Here is a 22,294-nt window from a genome sequence, read left to right as displayed (position 1 = left end):
GCTGTGCGTACACATGTAATAAATATCAGTTTACATATGTGCACAAGTGGGTCTTGCTCACAAATTTAGTACTTGTTTTACACTCCCGTTGATAAACGAGAGCCCTGGTCATTTGCTGAAGAATTGTCTAATTTTAACTTTAGCTTAGTAAAAAAAAAAAAAAAAATCATATAGTCTAAACCAGTTCCTATTCCTTTCCCCAGGTGCACATTATAAACTTACTCCAGGACAGCAAGTTCCAGCACTTTCAACCCGTCATGGACACCTACATTGAGAGCCATTTTGCAGGAGCGTTGTCATACAGGTATGTAGTGCTTGAGCTCAAGTATACTTGTTCTTGAGATCTGCCTACAGTATGCCTTCATGCAGCGAGTGTATATAGTGCCTCTGAATAAAATGCAGAAAAGTTGGCCGATGACCATGTTGAGAGGCTGTGTTACTGGATCTGCATGACGATTCAGTGAAGTGTAAACTGGTCACCTGCATACCACCGGCTGTCTGCAGAACAGTCTGTTCCCAAAGTAACTCCACAGGTCTGGGTCTCGGTGTGATGCTACATTCTGTTCTCCCTACTCACACACTGCCAACAGATTCCTGTCTTAGATACACTCTCACACAGCCATACATACACAATGTCCCTCTAGTAGGTGACCCAGTAGTAATATTATAAATAGAGAAATGGAAGACTAGAGTATGCTTGATCTTGCTTATACAGCCAACTGTATTTGTGTCCTTAACACTGTTAGCATTGTCCATAGGCCTGTCTGTGGTACAAGACATTTATTCAAGTCTTTCTTTATTTTCAAGTCTCACATCTTCATTTTGTCTTTAAATGAAAGCTGATGGTGCGTTGTATTAGCTCTAGAGTTGTAATGGCAGCTTTGTGGTGCATAAAGGCTGATTTATACTTCTGTGAGCGTGTATCCTCAAGCACCTCAGGGCATCGTGTGTAGACACTTGCACAGGGTGAAGTCTTCATACTTGCATATAACCTGAATGTTATCTACCCACTTTTTATTTATATTTGTCGATGCAAGATGTTTATCATAGGAGACATTAATTAAAGACACCAGCCTGAGAACCTAACAGCATGAATATGTCCAAACTGATATTTTTTTTTAGAACGTTTTTATCATCTCATTTCACAAGCTGTTGGGTTGTGGAGCATGAACAGGTCTCCAGCCTGTAAAAGATGTTAAGTACTGGATGCAGTAGGGGAAAATTGTGTTGTTTGCAGCTTATTGTTAAGCACACCACACTGTTGGACTAGCAAGAGAATGTAAAATGTGTCTATGCATTCAACACTTGCTCATAAATCCCCTCTGTACATTGTGACACAAATATGCATAAATACAGAAATATAATCTAGGCCTAACTCTGTGTTGTTTTCACATCAGTGCATAGTAGACCTAATATGGTGGTCTCCAGCATGTCTTCACATTACCGTTCATCTGTGCAACTTCTGTAGACCATAAGTTCCCGGTCCCTTCTGCCATTGTAACCAATCAGAGCACAGATTCTACCAATGCCAGTATAATTAAACGATACAGTTTAACAATACAATGACATTCACACATGTTTCTTGCATGGTGAAGTCTGGTATTAGACTTGCTGTAGTGTTAAATTTGTCTTTGGTACTGGACTCAGCAGTGTAAAGTTAATAAATAAATTAAGAATTTTCATTTTTGTGTGTTCTGTTGTCCAGCTTGAATTTTGTTTTCACTTCCAAATATTTGCGTATTCGTGCCAGTGCCTGAAACAGACATGCACAATGATCACTGATGCAGGGTTCACGCACACACACACACTCATTCTTTCCCTGCCTGGAAGGCAGATGTTTCTTCTGCTTGTGTATCCGTCACTTTTCCAACTTCTCCTGCAATTCATATAGCCTCAGCTACCCGCTGTTTCATAAAGGCTTCATCACTAACTCTCTGTTTTAGTGATGGATTTATCAGGATCACACTCCTGCAGTCTCTTACATTATGCAACAAATTATATAACATGCACGGACACACTTCTTGCTCACAGAAAGAGAAGTCTAACTTTTTGGTGAAATGACTTCAAATTGTTTTCTTTAGGTGAGAAATGGAAAACAGTTGCATTGATACAATGTACCGCACTGATGGTGTGTCTCTTTGACATTTATTTAGTTTATTCCATTTTCCTAAATGGCAAGTCAGAAGGCTGATGAGTGCAGATTGCCAAGTCATTTCTCACAGTTATAACCTCTATCAGCGTAGTAAGAATGACATCCTGACTTGGAAGTTGTTACTGATCATGACACCATGATGTCTCATCTTTAGGGACCTGATTAAGGTACTGAAATGGTACGTGGACCGCATCATTGAAGCCGAACACCAGGACCACATCCAGCGAGTACTCAAGGTAGGAGCTTATGCAATTTCTTATTGTTTTATTTTTAGCTTTGAGCACTTTCCTCTAATGCTGTAATATTAAAGATTGACTTCTTTTCTTTAATAAGAGAACTCAGTGGGTGCTCTGTTTTTCTCTGGACGCTTAAGGACTTCTATGATGCATTATTTTCAGTTGCTCCTGCATGTGTAATTAGAGCACTAAACAAGTTGTCTTATTGTTCCATGACTGATGTTATTTTTGCAGGCGACAGAGTACATCTTTAAGTACATTATCCAATCTCGGAGGCTGTTTGCTCTCGCCACGGGAGGCCAGAACGAGGAAGAGTTTCGCTGCTGTATGCACGAACTGTTCATGTCCATCCGCTTCTTCTTGTCGCAGGAGAGCAAAGGGTCCGGCGCTATCACGCACACACAGGTGAGGCCAGTGGAACGCAGACTATTTGAATGTTAGACAACCATAAAGTTAACGTCGATTAACTATATTTAATCGGGATGTTCAAAAACAGCGCATTTTTGTTCTTGACTGAAAGAGAAATAAGCCTAAAAATTCACAAAGCCTACAAAGAAATGTCAATTATTCATGAAGTGTTAGATCGTTAATGTTATAAAGCAAGTGTGTTTGAACAATTTGCAGCAGGTGAACAGTGAAAATGTCAGCCGAACATCGCACTTCAGGGCGACACATTATTTCTTTTCGGGATAGGATGATCTGCTTTTTATAATTGTTAATTCATCTTTATTCTTTTCTGCTTTGCAGTATCAGCTGTAATTGATAGTAATGTTCCCTCATCAGTTGTTTTATCCTTAAAGACAAAATCCACACAGTTTTTTTTTGTTGACTATTCTTAATTGAATTTCTATGGCTTTAGGGAGATAATTCATGCCTTATGGTGTGTTTGAGGAGGAGTCTCAGCACAATGGCTCTCTCTAGGTTGAGATAAAGTAGCTGAAGACACCCGTGAATGAGCTTGACTAAACGATCAGCTCTGTGTACAGCCTGACTCTCTTTCCCTGAACAGTAGTGTGTTTGGTGCAGTGTACTCCCTCACCCCCTCAGTCCTCATACAAGACCAGTCTGCTTTCACGAGATCTGCATTGTGCTCGTATGAAAAGATTAACACGGATAAAACCGTTCTAATAGAGCTAATCAGACAGACTGTGAAAGCAGCATAGTGCAACACAAAACCTGAGAAAAACAGAAGTAAATCTGGTAAGAAGAGATGCAACGACAGAAATTGCTGGAAAATGGAAAGAAACCTCAACATCCTTATGAAACTAGACATGACTCTGTTTTCCTTCTTTATGTGTACTTTCTCTGTAGAGGACTGAATAGAAAAAAAAAATCTCTTCATTCCCGTTTAGCTGCTAAATTGGGTTTAACTTGTTCATGGGCACATTCACATTTATTTTCTCCGTTCTTTTTCTTTTTATAGTTTATTATTAATATATCATTTCCTTCTGCTTTTCATTTTTTAAAATTATTATTATTATTATCATTTTTTACATTTATTTTTCTCTCCCTCTCTTAGGAATAGCTTTAATCGTCCAATCAGTTTAGTTTCATATATATTTTTAACAAAGTTCTTATTATCCTGTGAAGAGCAGGCAGCAGGGGGTTAAAAAAATGTCATTAATCATTTAATAATGGCCAATAAAGTCTACTTTATTTTACCTTGAATACAACTGAAAATACAGCTCAAAAGACGAAGAGCATTTATAGGCGTTAATCTGGCTCCTGCCACATGTTGTATTTATCCGTGTTGTAAAGCCTGGGTGTTTTAATCTGTATACAGAGCAGGAGAAAAGCAGTAAGAGAATGCAGGGCAGAGCTGTTCTACAGTAATCTGTGCTAATCCCTGGCCTTCTCCACACAACAGTGGCTAGAAGTGTGTTGTCCATTTTCATTCACTTTGCCTTCACTGTAGACAAGCTGTAGCAGCAGCAGTCCATGATACACTGTAGTGCACTGTAGATGTGATGCTTTGTTTGGTTCCCAGTTGTCCACTTCACAGTGGACTAGCTAATGCATTTATGATTTGTCCACCCCTCACTTAGAAAGCTAGGGTACATTGCCTTTCAAGTCAGGAGTCAACAAATTATAATGTTTCATGTCTCATAAATGAATGTGGTTCTGGCCCTGTAGGCCCTAAATATCACGTGCTGTCTCCATCAGCTTTTTCCTCACCAGTTCTTTGTTGAATAGTGCAGAAATAACTGTGGTCCACAAAGAAACGGCTAAAGATTTATGGGATCATATTTCTAAATTGCATAGATCAGCAGATGGATATAAAGGAATTTCAGTAGCCGTTAATATATCACTGAACACCGTAAAACCATGATTATGAAGTGGATTTTGATGGCTGTAGAAAGAGAAAGGTCATTAGGGGAGCTGCTCAGAGTCCAGTGGTAACCTTAAATGAGCTCCAAGAATTTATGGCAGTAAGTGGACACTCACTGAATATTATGACCGTTTCATTACTCATGAGAGAAAGAAGAGAATATCCTAAATCTTTGTATTTGTGAAATACCTAACTTCCCAAATATATGTTGAAAAATGTATTGGTGTTGATTACAGAATATTGGCACAATTCCAACACTATGCATACCTACAAAGAGGCTTAGAAGGGACAGCATCTTGTTTTTGTACTGTTGTTTTTTTTTTTTTTTTTCCTTTGCTGTGACTGGTGTTTTTGGCACATGCTGCCTTCTTTTGGAAAGCATAAAAAAGTCATTTTAGCTTTCAACATGCCATTGATCCAAAACACACAGCCAATTGAAACAAGGAATGCATCAAGGAAATGAAGATCAATGTCATTAAATGGCCCAGTCAGAGGTCTGACCTCAGTCCAGTAAAAAGCTGTGGACTGGCACAGATTGCCTGTCAGTTTGACTGAAGTTGAATCCTACTGTATGATCTTCAGCATTGATTTTTTCTGTCACAGACCAAAAAAAATGGGACATCGTAAAAGAATTCTTAGGTCGTGTGTTGAGATCTTTGAAAGCACAAGGTGAGAAGCTCACTGGCAGCCAAGTTAGTGCCATTGCCTCCAAAGGCGGCTGATGACTGCCTGTCAGCAATTCTTTATTAAAATTATTAAAAATGTTTTATTAAAATTTCAGCATCTGAATGCTGCTGTGACACTCATTAAAAGGCCCCAACAGAGGACAGCATAGTATAATGCAGAACTTACATGACCGCTACAGTATTGATGGTGGTCAAGCGTGATAATGGACAGAAAAAAGATACTTATTACATCAAGCTCACTTTGAGCAATGTTTCTGATTATGTAGCACCATTTTCCCTGATTGCATAGATTGATGAAAAAAGCAGAATTTAGTAATTTTTTTTAAGCATTTTGTTAGAGGAAATTTATATTTACATATTTTATTGTCAGTAAACTGTTGTTCACAAAAGTTTATTAAAGGTGAAAAATATCTGGCTTGATATATTTTGATTTTCGTGTAGTATATTTTTAAGTCAGTTATCCACTGTGTGTGTCTGTGCGTGCATGTAGGCGGTGTTTTTGCAGGCGTTTCCTGCAGTCTATGGGGAGCTTCTGAAGCTGTTCACTGTCAGAGACGTGGCCTCGTTCGTGCGGGAGACGCTGGGGAGTCTGCCGGACACCTCACAGTCAGACTGCTCTCTAGAGACTGTGAAACTGCAATGCATTTCAAAAACCGTGGAGAGTCAACTGTACACAAACCCAGGTAAATTATGACATATGACTTTGCTAGTTTGTAATTGGCTGTATTTGTACTTGTTTATGCCAGAGCCATATCATCCTGCAGCTCTTGCCTGGTTTCCCACTGAAGCTAAAGCAGGGTTTAGCCTGGACAGTACCTGGATGGGAGACCTCCTGGGGAAAACTAAGGTTGCTGCTAGAAGTGATATTAGTGAGGCCAGCAGGGGGCGCTCACCCTGTGGTCTGTGTGGGGCCTAATGCCTCAGTATAGTGACGGGGATGTTATACTGTAAAAACAGCACCGTCTTTCGGATGAGATGTTAAACCGAGGTCCTGACTCTCTGTGGTCATTAAATGTATATCAATGTATATCAATATATTATATAATATTTTTCTGATGCCTCAGGCTCTTTGAGCTAGAGAAAAAAAAAGATAATATAGAGCACTAACATCCAACCAGGCAGGACGTTGCTTGCCTGACAATTATGGATGTGTCTCCTCTTGCACTAATCTTTAGAAGTTCTAGCCTAGTTCTGGTGTTTTGGGGTCGTGGCTTTGGAGGGAACACTGAAAAGACAGGCTGTATTGTTTTAAATTTTAAAACCACTACCTCCAGCTAACTTCTTCCCAGATCACTGACAACACCTTTAATGAATGTGTGTGTGTGTGTGTGTGTGTGTGTGTGTGTGTGTGTGTGTGTGTGTGTGTGTTTCAGAATCTCGGTTTATCCTGCTTCCTGTGGTCTTGCGCTTGTTACAAACTCACATGCAGGAGCAGCGGGATCTGGTGATGTGCGCCCAAATACTCACCAGCATGCTGTCCATCATAAAGAGAGACAATACGGTGAGACATCAGCCTGTGGCCTGAACCACTCCGAGAGAGAGATAGAGGGGGAGAGAGAGAGATGAGCTTTGGAGCTGAGAGAGTGATGCAAGCTCTGAGAAACACAGCTCTCTAAATAATGGCAGGAAAGAATGAGGACTTTAAATAGGAATACAACACATCCTGTGATTTACTGTGAAGTGAGATTTAAGAGAGATTAGTTGAAGGCAGTAAGACATGAGCTCATACTCACTAATGGCCGTTTGGTTTTGTGCAGTCAGATCTATTATCTGAACTCTGATGGAATCAGTCTAATGTAGAGGCTACAACAACTAATAGACACAATTGATCAAATTGGATAATAAAATAGTTGGCAACAAATTTTACAAAGCACTAGCTTGCTTCACTTTATGCCACAAGTAGTGAAGATATTTAAATCAATTCATTTAATTAGTTTAAAAATCTTTTCAATCATGTAGTGTTGATAAACACTATATTGTTTTATTTTCTTCATGTGCAATGATATACACTCACCATCCACCTTATTAGGAACACCTGTAGACCTGCACATTCATGCATTTATCTTATCAGCCAATCATGTGGCAGCAGCACAATGCATAAAGCATTCAGATACAGGTCCAGAGCTTCAGTTAATGTTCACATCAAACATCAGAATAAGGTGACTCTGTGACTTTATCCGTGACATGGTTGTTGGTGTCAGATATTCAGGTTTGAGTATTTTAGAAACTGCTGATCTCATCCCTGCTGAGACATTACAGTCTCTAGAGTTTACATAGAATGGTGCAATGACCAGACTGGTTTGAGCAGCCAGGAAGTCTGTAGTAACTCATGATCACAGCTGTGGTGAGCAGAAAAGCATCTCAGCATGCACAACACATACACAAACTTGAGGTGTATGGGCTACAGCAGCTTAACACCTCATCAGGTTCCACTCCTGTCAGCCAAGAACAGGAATCCGAGCCAGCTGTACTAAAAAAAGTAAAATATCATCAATAATTGATCCACACCTATATTTAAGAAGGATATTTATTTATTTATTTATTTTATATAAACCTGCGTTGTTGTTTTTTTGCAATTGCTTGATATCCATGAGAGCAGAGTATTTATGTGAATTTTATTTAATAAAAGATCAAAAGGTGAAACAATAAAGACAATTTTTCACAGCCTTCTTTCCTCATATTTAGCAAAGGTGCCAATATTAGTGGAGGGCACTGTATATCCTTCTTGGCAGCTCAGACCAGTCTGGTCATTCTCCTCTGATTGCTCTCATCAACAAACAGCCTCTCGACCCACATGATGTTTTTGTTTTTCGCACCATTCTGTGTAAACTCAAGAAAAATATCCCAGGAGATTAGCAGTTTCTGAAGTACTCAAACCAGCCCATCTGGCACCAACAACCGTGCCATGGTCGATGTCAAAGAGATCACACTTTTTACCCCATTCTGATGTTAACTGTTGCTCTTGACCTTTATCCTCGTGATTTTATGTATTGTGCTGTAGCGTTGGATATTTCCATAAATGAGCAAGTGTGCATGTGTTCCTTAAAGTGGACGGTGAGTGCATAAGTGTGCAGGACAAAGAAAAGAAACTAGTTTGGATGTCTGGTTTGGTGAAAAAATATACACATGATAATGTTCTCATAACCTTAACAGATTGTCTGATGAGTATAAATATTGTATTTAGAGACATTATTTAATTAAGCCTAGTAAAGTGTTCTGTAGTAGTATTAGTTGCTTGAAATATATTTGAATAAATATTTTGGGTATGTAATTTATCTTTAATCCAACTAATTGATTAATCAAAAGAATATTGGTAGATTAATTAATTATCAAAACAGTCATTAGTTGCAGTACTAGCTCTAAGCCAGGACTGTCTCTGGAGTGGCTTAGAGAGGCTCTGATTGCTCTCTTGTTTGGCATGAGATGAACCGTGTGTATGTGTAAGTGTTAAACAGCTTTCACACACTCAGCAGGGCCACTCTTAAGAGAGGCATCACCTCCACTAACCCCCTTTTCAATCTGGCTGCTTCTCACCCTCTCATTATCACCCTGTCAGGAAACACTCACTACTTACACCCTGCTTTAATATTCAGTTTCTAGCTGCTTTATTGGCATGGCATATGTGTTGCCAAAGGTAAAAAAAAAAAAAAAAGTTTGTAAATATTAAATAATAAAATAATAAATTAAACATTTTAATTATGTATACAAAAATGTTTTAAAAAGCTGTATAGCAGGAGTGTCGGACTCCTTTTAAATAACAGGCCACATTACATTTAGTATGCGGTCAAGTGAACCTTGCCAAAAGATGAAAATAACTGTCTTAATTTATCAGTATTTATCTTAAAGTTCCAAATAAAATACATAAAAGTGATTGAATAAGTATTCACCCCCTTTGCTGTGAAACCCCCTAAATTAGTTCTTTTGGAAAGAGCCACAGCTATATGGGTCTTTTTATTTTACATTTCTCAAATCTTTCAATTCCTTTCCAGTCAATTCATTTACAATTTATTTGTAACTTGAATTCTAGCCTCATTATAACCCACAGTCTGTATGTTCAACACCCCTGCAGTATAGCATCAAGTATGATATTTTAATGCAATGTGAATGAACCTCCCCAATTCCTTGGATTAATTTATGCTATATATATATATATATATATATATATATATATATATATATATATATATATATATATATATATATATATATATATATATATGTATATATATGTATATGTGTGTGTGTGTGTGTGTGTGTGTGTGTGTGTGTGTGTGTGTGTGTAGGAGCCAGTCATGTCTGAAGAAGTGGACCTGATAGTGGAGAGCTTACTGAGTGTATTGTTGAGGACCATACTGGAGATTTCCAACCGTCCGCAAACCCCTGCATCGACCTTGCGTCCTCAGAGTCAGGATGTCACGGTGAGAGAACAAAGATAAAGCATGAGAATTACAGTGAGAGTGATACTGCAGTTAACATGGGAGGAAAAAAAGAATAAAGAGAAGAAAAAGAAACTTAAAAAAAAAGAGAGACAAAAGCCCCTGAGGGTCCATTAATTACTGTGCAACAGCTAAAGCCCTTTATACTTCAAAGCCGCTGTGCATCAGGTGAATTGTGGGAGAGCTTTTCCTTTAGATGTGATCTGTGCTTTTTGCGTTGTGCTGTATTGTAGACGCCAACCTCACTGTGTCTCTACTGAATGCTGCTTTTCTATAGCTCCACTGACCTTTCTGTGTTATTTACTCTCTGGGTTGTGTTCAATCAGTGCTGTGTCAATAGAGGAGATTTCTGGCATTTGATGGTTTAGCCTTGTTCACCAGAGCTGTTAATCACATATATTGCATATTTTTAGACATGTATCATGAATCCATCAGTGCAGGGGTCATCACCTGGTGTCTAGTTATATGATGTGGCCCACTGTGGACTACAGTACTAGAGACATTAGGTCGAAAAGGGAAGTTACCTTGTCTGGTCTGATTAGTGAAGTGACAGTGTTACTTGGACAGGGTCATATGTTGTTTGTTCTCTACTTCAAGTTCATTACAGACATGTCTCATCAGTTTAGAGGTGTGTAGCGGGAAATGCGGTGTGCACTTTTATACAGACAGTTGATATGAAGGCCATGTTCATTACACGTTGCTCATGCTGCATTTACAAACATAACACATTTACCTCATTTGTTCATTCATCCATCCATTCATTCATCATCAGTAACTTGTTTATTCTGTTCGGAGTCACTGTAGTTTAAATGACTAGTTTGTGTATATTTTGGGAAATGGAAACACGTTTTTAAAGTTTCTTCATGGGCAGGTACAAGCAAAACTTAACTGTGGATCGAGGCAGGTTTAGTCAAACTTTTTGTGGGAGTGGGAATTAAACAGGTGAAAAGCAAAACCACTTGAAATGGTCATATTGTGTAATTTTATGTAATTTATTTATTATTATTTGATGTATGATGTCCATACATATCTGTTTCAGGGGGAGTTTGTGGCATGTCTTTTGGCTCTACTGACGCAGATGGGAGATAAACACTACCAGCAGCATCTTCAGCGTTTCACCAGTAAAGATGAGCTGAGGGTGAGAGTTGCCTAAGAGTAATGCTTTTCCATGAACAAAAGTGCTCATGCACAGAATATACTAGCAGCAACTAAAACAATAAACATAATTACACCTTGTTGTCCCCTTGTGACAGTGTGGCTGCGTCAAGCATAAACCAGGCATCATGTTCAGCTAGCACCAATAAAACAGGGACGCAGTGGGTTTCTGAAATAAACAGAAGTAATATGAGGAACCAGTTAGAAAAGGATTGATTTGGAGCTATTTATATGCTTCTTCAAATAGAATAGTAAGAACAAATACTGGTTTGTGTCATAATTCACTATAACTTTTCCCGTTTGCTTCAGATCATGTTAATAATACAAAATAAAAATCATGAAATATTCCTAGTGCTCTGCAGTATCAGGTTGAAATGAGGACATTTTCTTGTTTTCAGTTACTGAATTGTTTTTGATTTTGTTTTTGTTCCTGACAGGATTTCCTCCTGCAGATTTTCACCGTGTTCCGGATCCTGATCCGGCCCGAGATGTTTCCAAAAGATTGGACAGTCATGCGGCTCGTCACTAATAAGTAAGAACCTTACCAGCTCTTGATTTCCTAAAGGTAAATAAATAATGGAACCTGGTAGTGCTTGCATTCATGCTTATTGATACACATGCTTCCTTTCCAGTGTCATCATCACAACGGTGCTCTACCTGTCAGATGCTCTGAGGAAAAACTTTCTCAGTGACGGGTTTGATTATAAGGTATGTGTGTATCGTAGCGTCTGCGTATGTGCATGTGGCTCAGAGTGTGTGTTCAGACTGTGGCCTCCTGCCGTGTGTTAATTGTACTGTTCTTCTGGGTCTCAACACACAGCACTGAGCCAATCGTGGTTGAGAAAAACAGGAAATATTTAGTGTTATTGGCTTACACAGCTACCTTCTGTGTAAACACACAGTTGAAGGTTGTGTCTTTGTGCTTAACATGAAAACATCCTCACTGACACTGGGTGTGTGTTCACATGTGTTTAATATAGGTCTGGGACTCGTACTTCTACCTATCTGTAATCTTCATCAACCAGCCCTGCCTCCAGCTTGAGACCTTCTCTCCTTCCAAACGCAAGAAAATTCTAGAAAAGTGAGTATCTTACATACTCCTCTCCTATGCACTACGTAACTCGTACTGTACTTTGTTGCACTGGATATTATATGATACTTGCAGTTGGGAGGTACTTCAGTCAGTGTGAAATGTACAAGTATAAAAGTTGCAAAATACAAAAAAAAATTGTCATTGGTGTGGCTTGTGAGTACTCAAATATTCATGCTCATTTGTAATGCCACTATTTATGCTGGTTCAGCATCTGTTAGATTTGTGAATGCATGTGTGTAGGTATGGAGATATGAGGGTGATGATGGGCTGTGAAATCTTCAGTATGTGGCAGAATCTAGGTAAGAGATTGATGGCATAATCTATAATCTTTTCCTTCCCAAAAACTCAGTCCAATGTAAAAGTTAATCTCTGTCTTTCTACCCTCCCTCTGTGTCAACTTCTATCTCTCTCTTGATTTTAAAGGAGAACACAAGTTAAACTTCATCCCTGCTATGATCGGCCCGTTTCTCGAGGTGACGCTGGTTCCTCAGCCTGATCTGCGGAACGTGATGATCCCCATCTTTCACGATATGATGGACTGGGAACAGCGGCGCAGCGGCAACTTTAAACAGGTACAACAGTGCCCCCTGCTGCTTCACTGAGCCTGTGCAAGAAAAATAACCCTGTTTAATTACACATGGGTCGATTTAACCTATAACCCTGGATGATGATGTGTCTTAGGTGGAGGCAAAACTTATAGACAAGCTCGACAGTCTGATGTCAGAAGGAAAGGGTGATGAAACTTACCGGGAGCTCTTTAACAGCATGTGAGTGAGAGCATATGCTGATTTAATATCTCATATTGAGTAAGTATTTTACAGGGACATTTAGGACTGTATAGTTAATCACAATTAACTGATAAGTGCAATACACATTAACAAACCAAAAACGTGACGGCAAAACCAAGAGCACATTAATATTTACTCAAAACAGAAAGGGTAGGCCTTTGTTGAATATCACATGCTCATTGCTGATTGGCTACAGAGAGCATGAGTCGAAATGAAATGGAGCAAAACAGAGAACTGGAGGATGTTTACGGAGGAAATATGAGCCTCAGTGTATCCGCTGAATCTACCTTTATTAGTGCTTATTTTTATCGAGGTCATTTGTATGATGATTTTTTTTAGATATGTTGTTAACCTGGCATAGCATTAATAAGAAAGCCTGGTTATTCAGAAGGAAGAATTATTCCTCACTGTAACAACTTTAGTAACTTCACATAAAATGATTTTTGCCAGGCTTTTCTTTGTCATTATGATTATGATTGTCATAGTCTGTAGATAATCATCAATGAGCATGTGATGTTCAGTAAGGACCTACCCTTTCTGTTCTGAGTTAAATGTTGTGTTTCTGAATTTGCTGTTGTTGTGGAGGCATTATGTTTTTGTGCTAGTGAGATTATCATTAGCGTGATATCCCAAGAACAAGTGGTTGAAAGTTTTCAGGATTTATATTGAATTGTCATTAACCAGCAGATAAACTGAATCAAATTTGGAATTAATCCAAACAGTGTCAAGGTTATAGTAATGTCTAATGGCTGAAATAGTTTTTCTTCAATAGCTTCCTCCTAGTTTGAAGTATAGTCCCTTCTGAAAGTATTGGAACAAGGCCATTTCTATTGATTTTGTTATGTACTCAAGACATTTGGGTTTGAGATCAAATGATAAATGAGACAATGAATTCGAATTTCAGCTTTCATTTCCTTATATAGATGTGTTAAATAACACAAAATGCACCTTTTGTTTGAACCCACCCAGTTTTCAAGGGATCAAAAATACTGGAACATATGACTGACAAGTGTTTCTTGTTGCTGGGGTGTGTCATGTTAGATTGATTGTTTAAATACTTAATAGCTCTGAATGTTTACTTATAATTTGAGACAAAACCAGCCAGTGACATCACGAACAACCTCCATAGGGCAGGGGTGAAGGTATCACAGTCCACCGTTTGAACAAGACATTGAGAACAAAAATAGAGAGTCTAAAAAAGATGCAAACCTCTCATCAGGCCATATTGGAATTCACAAAGAAATACAGAGATGAGCCACAAAAGTTAAGTTCTGGAACCAGGATTAACCTCTAACAAAGTGAAAGGCCAAAGTAAAGTGTGGAGAAAGAAAGGATCTGCTCATGATCCAAAACATACAAGCTCATCAGTGAAATATGGTGGCGGTAGTGGCATAGCTTGGACTTCTGGAACAGGCTGACTAATCTTTACGATGTAACTCATGATGGTAGCAGCAAAATGAATTCATTCTGTCTACCAATTTACAGAGAAATGCATCCAATCTAGTTGGGAGGAACTTTGTCATAGAGCTGGACATTGACCCAAAACACACTGCCAACTCAACAAAGGACTTCGTCTCATGTTCATTTTTGATCTCAAACCCAAATGTCTTCAGTGTATAGCAAAATCCAAAAGAATTGGCATTGCTGTTCTAGAGGGGACTGTATATTTTAAGGGTATTTGAGACATACAAATTGCCAACAGGAAGGACTGTACTTGGTGGTGGTGGAGGCATCCCTGTTGATGCTGTTGTTGTTGTGTTTTCAGTTTTGCGGTTGTGTTTCTGGTTTGTTAATCTGTTTTGCGCACATGGGCCACCGTATCAGTTGTATACATTTGTAGATAAAGAAGTCATCCTTCTGTATTTTTCAGAATGATTAGGGATCGTTACTAGCCAGCAATATTCATATTGGTTCCTTTCACCTATTTGGAAACAATGGCTTACATTTCTGACTTTACAATCATAATGTGTAATAAAGTTTTTTTGCTTTTTTTTTTGTTTAATTGGCTTAATAATTGTGATAAATCTTCATAATTATAATTTAAAAAAAAATTGTTTTCAATGATCATTTTAGCCATTTACATCCAGTCCTCTCATTGTCCACATATGGCACCAAACACTTCCTACCTCCATGCCTCCAAACCCTAGTGTAATGGCGGTTTATACTCGACTCGCTATGTGTCTTATACGTTGTTAACTGCTTGGTTCTGATAGACGTCCATGTGATACTTGCGTATAAATATTTTATAACGGGGGATTGTGAGCTCCTTATGCTTCACGTGTGTGTGTGTGTGTGTGTGTGTGTGTGTGTGTGCGCCTGCATGCATATACCTTGGGTTTCTGTACACATAGCCTACGGGCTTATCACAGCTGTATTTACACTGTTCTGTTTGTTTAAGCTGGTGCCAAACAGAAGAATCCCCAACATATCATTTCTGTTTAATATGCCCAACATGACCTTTAAAGCAGCGTTAGCCAACTGTCTTCCTTTCATATCTTTCTTTAAAAGCTTTGAAATGATTTCTTTCTGATATCAGTACAGAATTTTGATTTATTAAACACTCTTTCTCCTTCTTATGTGCTCTCTTCTTCCTTTATCTTATCTGCACTAACAGTACTAACCATGTTACTAACCTGTATGAGTGAGTGTTTCTGACTTAATCTATTAATATGACTTTGTCTCATCTCTGCTTTCCTGGAGTAGAATTCCTCTGTTCGGTCCGTACCCTAGGTAAGACACACTACTCACTGTTTCTGTGGTTGGATCTGTGAGTAGGGTGTGTGTGTGTCTGAGTGGGAATATTTCTTATGGGAGAGATGGTGAGTGTGTGTGCACAGGATGCAAGTTGAGAACTAATTAACGACTTTTACTTTTTTCTGGGTGTGTTTGTGTCTCAGTCTTTTAAAGAAGATCGAGAGAGAGACATGGAGAGAGAGTGGAATCTCATTAATTGCGACAGTAACGCGTCTAATGGAGAGACTGCTTGATTACAGGTGAGTATAACAGTGCACACAAACAGACTTGTGCAAACTTTCTTCAAAGTGCGTTTAAATTTTAATAACTTTATAATGTGCCAGAGACAACAAGCATTAGTAGTAGGTAAAGATTTCTTAAGCAAGAGGAGGCAAGATTATCATTTTAGCATGGAATTTTATGTTTCAGCTTCTTTTTAACTTATTCACAGTGTTTACACATTTCTTGTGCGACCTTGAATCCATGTGAAACTCTCTCACTCCATCTTCAGGCCAAATTCCATATTAACTCCTATTCACTACACATGCACACTATATAGGGTATAACATTGTGCCAGTCAAGAACCTGCATAGTGCAGTGTTCGGATCTCATTGGTCAGATGGTGTTGATTAATTTTCTGTAAGAGCAGCTCTGACAGTCATGCCAGCTGTAATTCAAATCACTGGCTTATATTAATGTGCTTATTGTCATAACTTATTTCTATAGTAACAACTAATTCACAGACACTCTCCACAGTGATATATGACAGTTTATAGCTACTATAATATAAGTGATAACAGGCACTAACACATTTCGCGGATGTTCCTCATCATGAAATGTACCTATGAACAGATAAAATTATGACGTGTCCTTCATTAATAAATTAACCTTTGTAATAGTTGACGCATTGCTCCAATATAAAAGGAATAAAACACTTCAAGATATGCGGGTATTGGAAAATCATCAACTTCTTGGTTGTAAAAGTAATTTTGCTTTACGTCAGGCTGCATCACACGACCCCGTTGTTGATTGTTTTCCTGTAACAGCATACCCCGTCATGTTCTATTCCTTACACAGGACAAGACCGAGCTATAGATAAAACTGGTACATATAATAATATTGCTTTTAGTTAACATATGTTCATTGTTATTCATTTGAAAAATGATACAGAATTTTTAAAATATGTGAGGATCATTTGGCCAAAAATTTCAGGAAATGTACAGGTTAGTTTTAATGTTTTGGTTGACATTTCATGTGCAACTGCAGAGTAGGTAATTATACACTTTATTGTTTTTTTGAAAAAATAGCAGTTAATGCAAATGTAATTATCTTCCAGAAAAAAAGTAAGAAAAAACTGTCCAAATATACTTGTGTACTGACGATTATACAGGAACTGTGTACATCCTCAGTAGTTACATTATAGTTGAAGGTGTAGTTTAATTTCATTCTAAGGCAATGAGTTTCTGTGTGTTTTCTCCAGGGACTGTATGAAACTTGGAGAAGTGGATGGGAAGAAGATTGGCTGTGCTGTCAGTCTGTTGGTAAGTTTCTTTCTGCATGCTCACCACCAGCATTAAGGCTGTACCTGCCTGCCCACGCTGGCTTTCACACTTTACTGCATCCCTCTGCTGTGGAGACAACAAGCTGTCAAGCACATCCAAACCGAACAGGCCGCCCACGAAGTTTGATTTCTGCAAAGCTGCTAATTTAATGTTTTCAGAGCAACAATGGTTTGGATTATTCAGCCTTTGAGTCTTTGAGCGTCGAGTTGAAAAGGTTTCTATTGCTCACGTCAACGCTCAAGTTGTTTCCCAGCATTTCTTGTTTCTTAATTTTGTTTTCTGAGTTCACCCCCATACAAGAATCCATAGCAACAGCCTGGGTATGTGGGTGGACAACTCGGGTCTCATTAATTTATAAAGCAAAAAACACTTGGTCCTTGGCCCAGTTGTCCATCTCTCTCTCTCTCTCTCTCTCTCTCTCTCTCTCTCTCTCTCTCTCTCTTCATTTATCTCTGTTTGTGCAGAACTTCTATAAGACAGAGCTGAATAAGGAGGAGATGTATATTCGCTACATCCACAAGCTGTATGACCTGCACTTGAAAGCACAGAACTACACAGGTAATGGCACACGTGGGTGGAAGAGTGATGCTCTACAGGGGCATGTGAGGTGGATTCTTTAACGAGAAGAGAATGATGGCAGCCTGGTGGGTGTGTTGTCGTGACTCCGTGTGCTTTTTGTGTGTCTAGAGGCTTCTTACACACTGCTGCTGTACGATGAACTGTTGGAGTGGTCAGAAAGGCCACTGCGAGAGTTTCTGAGTTACCCTATGCAGAGCGAGTGGCAGAGGAAAGAATACCTGCACCTCACCATCATCCAGAACTTTGATCGCGGCAAGGTCCCAGCTCTACTTTATGATACCCAAGTCTTTTTTTTTTTCTTTTTCTCCTGATACGGTTTCTTCTTCTTACACCTTTGGCTTTAATTGAACTCATACCACCTAATGTACAGCGCAAACCCTTCTTTCCCTTGTATATTCCTTCCTTCCTCCCTCCCTCTTTCTTTCTTTCTATTTTCCTGTCTGTCTCTTTTTCTTTTCATTTTGTTTCTGTTTTTTCTTTATTTTCTCTGTCTTTCTCTGGCTATATCTGTCTTTCTCTCTTCTGTTTCTTTTCTTCATCCCTTCCTTCCTTCTCATGCTTTGTTTCTTACACTTTCTTGTTTAAACAACGCTTTTGTGTGATTTTATTTGTGATCTGTTATTTGTACATGATGTGTGTATGATTTTGCCATCACTCATCACTTTTATCTTCTTAAAAGCACGCTACTACCTTTAGGGAATGCAGTTCTAGTTTACCCTTTTCCTTATTCTCAAGGTTGTTTGGAGCCTGCCTGCTGCGTAGAAACATTTGCGTGTCATCACTTCGACTCCATCACCTACTGATCAAAATAGCAGTTGGAGATCGTCTTTTCATTAGTTACCCATCACAATAAAATGACATTTATTGTACATAATTAGCACACTCATCAGCAGCAGCTTGAATGAATGTAAAACCTCACTGCTCCCACTGCCTAGTCTCCTTCTGTACTCCTGAATCAAGCCATGTGTGTATCATTGCTAAAGGATTAGGAAGCAGCAGGGAAGAAAACATTTCGTTTAATTACCATCACAGCAAAACACTCTAGCTTCACTGTGAAGTAAGTTTTAATGCAAGTAATTGTGTTGTTGATCATCTGCTGCCCCCCACTGGAAGTTAACATGGCTGCTTACATGGTGTGACACCTGCTTTATCTTTTCCTCTCAGTGTTGGGAGAACGGCATCCTCCTGTGTCGAGAGTTGGCTGATCAGTATGAAGCATACTATGATTATAGGAACTTGAGCAAAATGAAGGTATGTTCCTCTGTGGATTATTGTGTTTACCTCAAGAGCTGTTTATTTTACAGTGCAGCACAGAGCAGAATTATGTGCACTGACATTCTTCTTCTGAAATATCCTGAAATATCAGATGATGGAGGCTTCCCTGTATGATAAAATCATGGACCAGCAGAGACTGGAGCCCGAGTTCTTCCGAGTGGGCTTCTATGGGAAGAAGTTCCCCTTCTTTTTACGGGTAAGTAGTGACACCTACCAAAAGCTGAGACACCGTCTGGGCAGTATATTCCTAAAGGCTTGGATAAACAGCTTTAAAAATCCAGTCAGATACACAAAGTCTAGGTATTGCATATTTTCCATTGACTTTTATTTTAGATTTTTATAGAGACTGAAAAATTTGGGAATTAGGAAACACATACTAACTACTAGGAATGACACACTAATATTAGCTTTTGATGGACTGTTTCGATTTGAGACACTGTAAGGTTTTCTATCTTCTTCTGTCTCTGAAAGCAAATGATTGATGATGGGTCTGAGAGCTTGTCTTGCTTGCACACTTTAAAACATTTTCTTCCCCTAAATGTCTATAGATCTAAATGTGAATCAAGGCTATAAACATTATGTAGTGCGAGTCCAGCGTTTTCCATGTTTTTATATATTTTACAGTCAACAGTGTCTTCCTATATTGCTTTCAAGTCCACTTGGTGGCACTCTTACCCACTATGTATGTTTGATTAGGCTGTTTGTGTATGTATTTGCTTGTGTGTGTGTGTTTGGGTGTTTGTGTATGTGTGTGCTTTTCAGAATAAGGAGTTTGTATGCCGTGGTCATGACTATGAGCGTTTGGAAGCTTTCCAGCAGCGCATGCTCAATGAATTCCCTCATGCCATCGCCATGCAACATGCCAACCAGCCAGACCAGACCATCTACCAAGCTGAGGCCCAGTGTATCCTTCTACCAACATGCACACAGACAAACACTACAAGATAACGACGATCACAAAATAAAACTCTCCATTATTTATGTGCTCTACATGCGAACAGATGTTTGCAGAGTGTGTAGTATAAAATGAATCCCAGCTGTGTTTGCTGTTGCTTTTCAGGTGTGAACGGCACTCGCAATTAGGGTACGTAGCATTTTGTGCAAGCTCAGGACTACTTCTGTAAATACGCGTCTGTACGGTTGCAGAAAATCGATTCTCTCCCACAGCGACTACGAGCTGGCTCCGGGAGATGCTAGGTTGTGGATACAATCTTGCACGGATGGCGGAACAAATATGTGGAAGGCTGGAGCATGTCGAATGTGGGCCTTTCTCTTGAGCACAATTAGAGCAGACATGAGCGGTCAAACTGCATTAGCCTAGTGCTTTGTTATCCTTGCAAGCAATTAATCAGAACCCTTCCTGGATTGCTGCCATACTTAATTCTTATTTCTGTGTTGATGAGTTCTCATAGATTTGCTGTGTGACCCACAGTCTCGCACTCGTGTGTACATATGCTCAGGGGTTAGGACAGGTTTGGCTGTCCTTTTAAGTGCATGCATTTCAGTGTATAACTTGTATTATAGAGCCTGTATACATTTATATGTATGGCATTTGTCAGACGCACCTTGCAGAAGTGCTTTCAATTCTCATCAATAAATGCATAATCATACTGGTTCACAAGGTCAGGGACTAAAAGATCCATCAGTCTAAAACTCTACTGGGGAGGTTAGTGTACTATGAAAAATACACACTTTTTTTTTTTTAATTAGTGAAGTGCTAATTTATGAATGCTCATGAAGAGGTAGGTCTTTGTTTGAAGACAGCCAGTCACTCAGCTGTTCCGAAATCTAGGGACCACCTAAACACCAGAACAGAGAAGAACCTTGATGCATGCCTTCCTTGTACACTGAGAGATGGTGGGTACAGCCGAGCAGTGCTAGAGGATTGGAGGGAGTGTGGTGCAGGGTGTGAACTTTTTTCAGATGGGTGAGTCCTGGTCCATTTTTTGGATTTGTAGATGCTGGTAGCTTCAGGAATCCAGTGGAGGGAGTGTAACAATAGGGCGGTATGTGGGAAGGTTGAAAACAAGTATCAGTTACAGAGGTTGAATTGTCCTCAGAGGCAGAGGACTATTGTTTGGGGAGATCACAAAATTCTGACATTGGGATGCATCTCCTGAGATGAACAACAGTTCGGTTTTGCTAGGATTAAGTTTCAGCTGAATAGCTGCCATCCATGTTGATATTTCTGCCAGACATGCAGAGATCCAAGCAGAAATATGAGTGCATGAGGGAGGAAATGAGAGGATAAGTTGATTGTCGTCCGTATATCAGTGGTATGAAAACCCATGTGAGGATATGACCTCATCAAGAGATAAGATGAGACCAAGCACTGAGCCTTGTGGGACACTAGTGGAGAATCTGCATGGAGTAGATTCTCTCTGTTTTACCTATTATGATCGTCCCTCCAGGTAGGAAGCAAACCATTTCCATGCCATGCTATGAATTCCAAGACTCATGAGAATGGACAAGAGAGTCTTGTGGTAAACTGTGCTGAAAGGTTGAGGAGGATGAGGACTGATGACAGTTTGGCTGATTTAGTGGCATGGAGCTTCTCAGTGATGGTGCACGGCAGGTTTCTGTGGAATGTGCCACTTTGAAGTCATACTGGTTAGGATCTTCTCGGTTGTTCTTGGTGAGATAGAGAGACAGTTGATTGTACACAGTGCATTCGAGACTTTTAGAAAGACAAGATCGAAGTGATACCGGTTGGTAGTTGCTGAATTGGTTTCTTCAGGCTGGGAATAACACTGTATACTAGTAGTGTTCTTTGTACTGTATACATATGCGTGGCTGAATGGTACCCGTAAAATACATGGAGAACATGAAAACATTTATTTATCTATATAAAAATCCATTCAGTGTTGGAAAGTAATTGCTTCATGGGTAGTAAAGAGCTGCTTATAGGGGCAGCAATGGAAATGGCAATTAATGGAATAGAGAAAATAATTTAAATAACTTATTTACCAAAAAAAAAAAATCCTTTCATGGATAGTCAGACTTTCCATCTCTCATTAGACAGAAAAAATTTTTAGACTTTGAGTGGAAACATATTTTTTGAAAGGAATTCATTCATCATCATTACTGGATGGAGTGAGGGTTTTCATTTTGTAATACACTTGTTTGTCAGTAAATGTATTTGTTTAAAAATAAATCCCCAAAAGAAACCCCAAAAAATCAAAAGTCTTATGAATACTTATTACAGTGTATAAGAATAATTAATAGAGATTTATGTTCTGTACTATATTCAACTATATTGATTTCCCCCCA

General features: G+C 39.0%; 1 protein-coding gene across 2 annotated transcripts in view; it reads left to right on the top strand.

Moving 5' to 3' along the window:
- The window catches only part of dock4b (dedicator of cytokinesis 4b), a 111,523-nt gene that overhangs the window by 67,745 nt on the left and 21,484 nt on the right, over nucleotides 1-22,294 (top strand). For both annotated transcript variants that reach the window (XM_053650738.1, XM_053650739.1), the window contains exons 20-39: nucleotides 204-304; nucleotides 2,307-2,388; nucleotides 2,623-2,793; nucleotides 5,894-6,086; nucleotides 6,777-6,904; nucleotides 9,687-9,821; nucleotides 10,879-10,977; nucleotides 11,432-11,526; nucleotides 11,627-11,702; nucleotides 11,975-12,075; nucleotides 12,328-12,386; nucleotides 12,511-12,659; nucleotides 12,769-12,854; nucleotides 15,773-15,868; nucleotides 17,089-17,149; nucleotides 17,635-17,728; nucleotides 17,858-18,006; nucleotides 18,914-19,000; nucleotides 19,116-19,220; nucleotides 19,787-19,928. In XM_053650738.1, coding sequence (XP_053506713.1) covers nucleotides 204-304; nucleotides 2,307-2,388; nucleotides 2,623-2,793; nucleotides 5,894-6,086; nucleotides 6,777-6,904; nucleotides 9,687-9,821; nucleotides 10,879-10,977; nucleotides 11,432-11,526; nucleotides 11,627-11,702; nucleotides 11,975-12,075; nucleotides 12,328-12,386; nucleotides 12,511-12,659; nucleotides 12,769-12,854; nucleotides 15,773-15,868; nucleotides 17,089-17,149; nucleotides 17,635-17,728; nucleotides 17,858-18,006; nucleotides 18,914-19,000; nucleotides 19,116-19,220; nucleotides 19,787-19,928 — 2,209 coding nt within the window. The remainder of the gene's footprint in view (nucleotides 1-203; nucleotides 305-2,306; nucleotides 2,389-2,622; nucleotides 2,794-5,893; nucleotides 6,087-6,776; nucleotides 6,905-9,686; nucleotides 9,822-10,878; nucleotides 10,978-11,431; nucleotides 11,527-11,626; nucleotides 11,703-11,974; nucleotides 12,076-12,327; nucleotides 12,387-12,510; nucleotides 12,660-12,768; nucleotides 12,855-15,772; nucleotides 15,869-17,088; nucleotides 17,150-17,634; nucleotides 17,729-17,857; nucleotides 18,007-18,913; nucleotides 19,001-19,115; nucleotides 19,221-19,786; nucleotides 19,929-22,294) is intronic.

Source organism: Ictalurus furcatus, chromosome 19 (genome assembly GCF_023375685.1).
Source record: "Ictalurus furcatus strain D&B chromosome 19, Billie_1.0, whole genome shotgun sequence".
In the NCBI taxonomy this organism is placed as follows: domain Eukaryota; kingdom Metazoa; phylum Chordata; class Actinopteri; order Siluriformes; family Ictaluridae; genus Ictalurus; species Ictalurus furcatus.
Note: the sequence above shows the minus strand (reverse complement) of the source record. Positions and strands in the feature narration are given on the sequence as shown.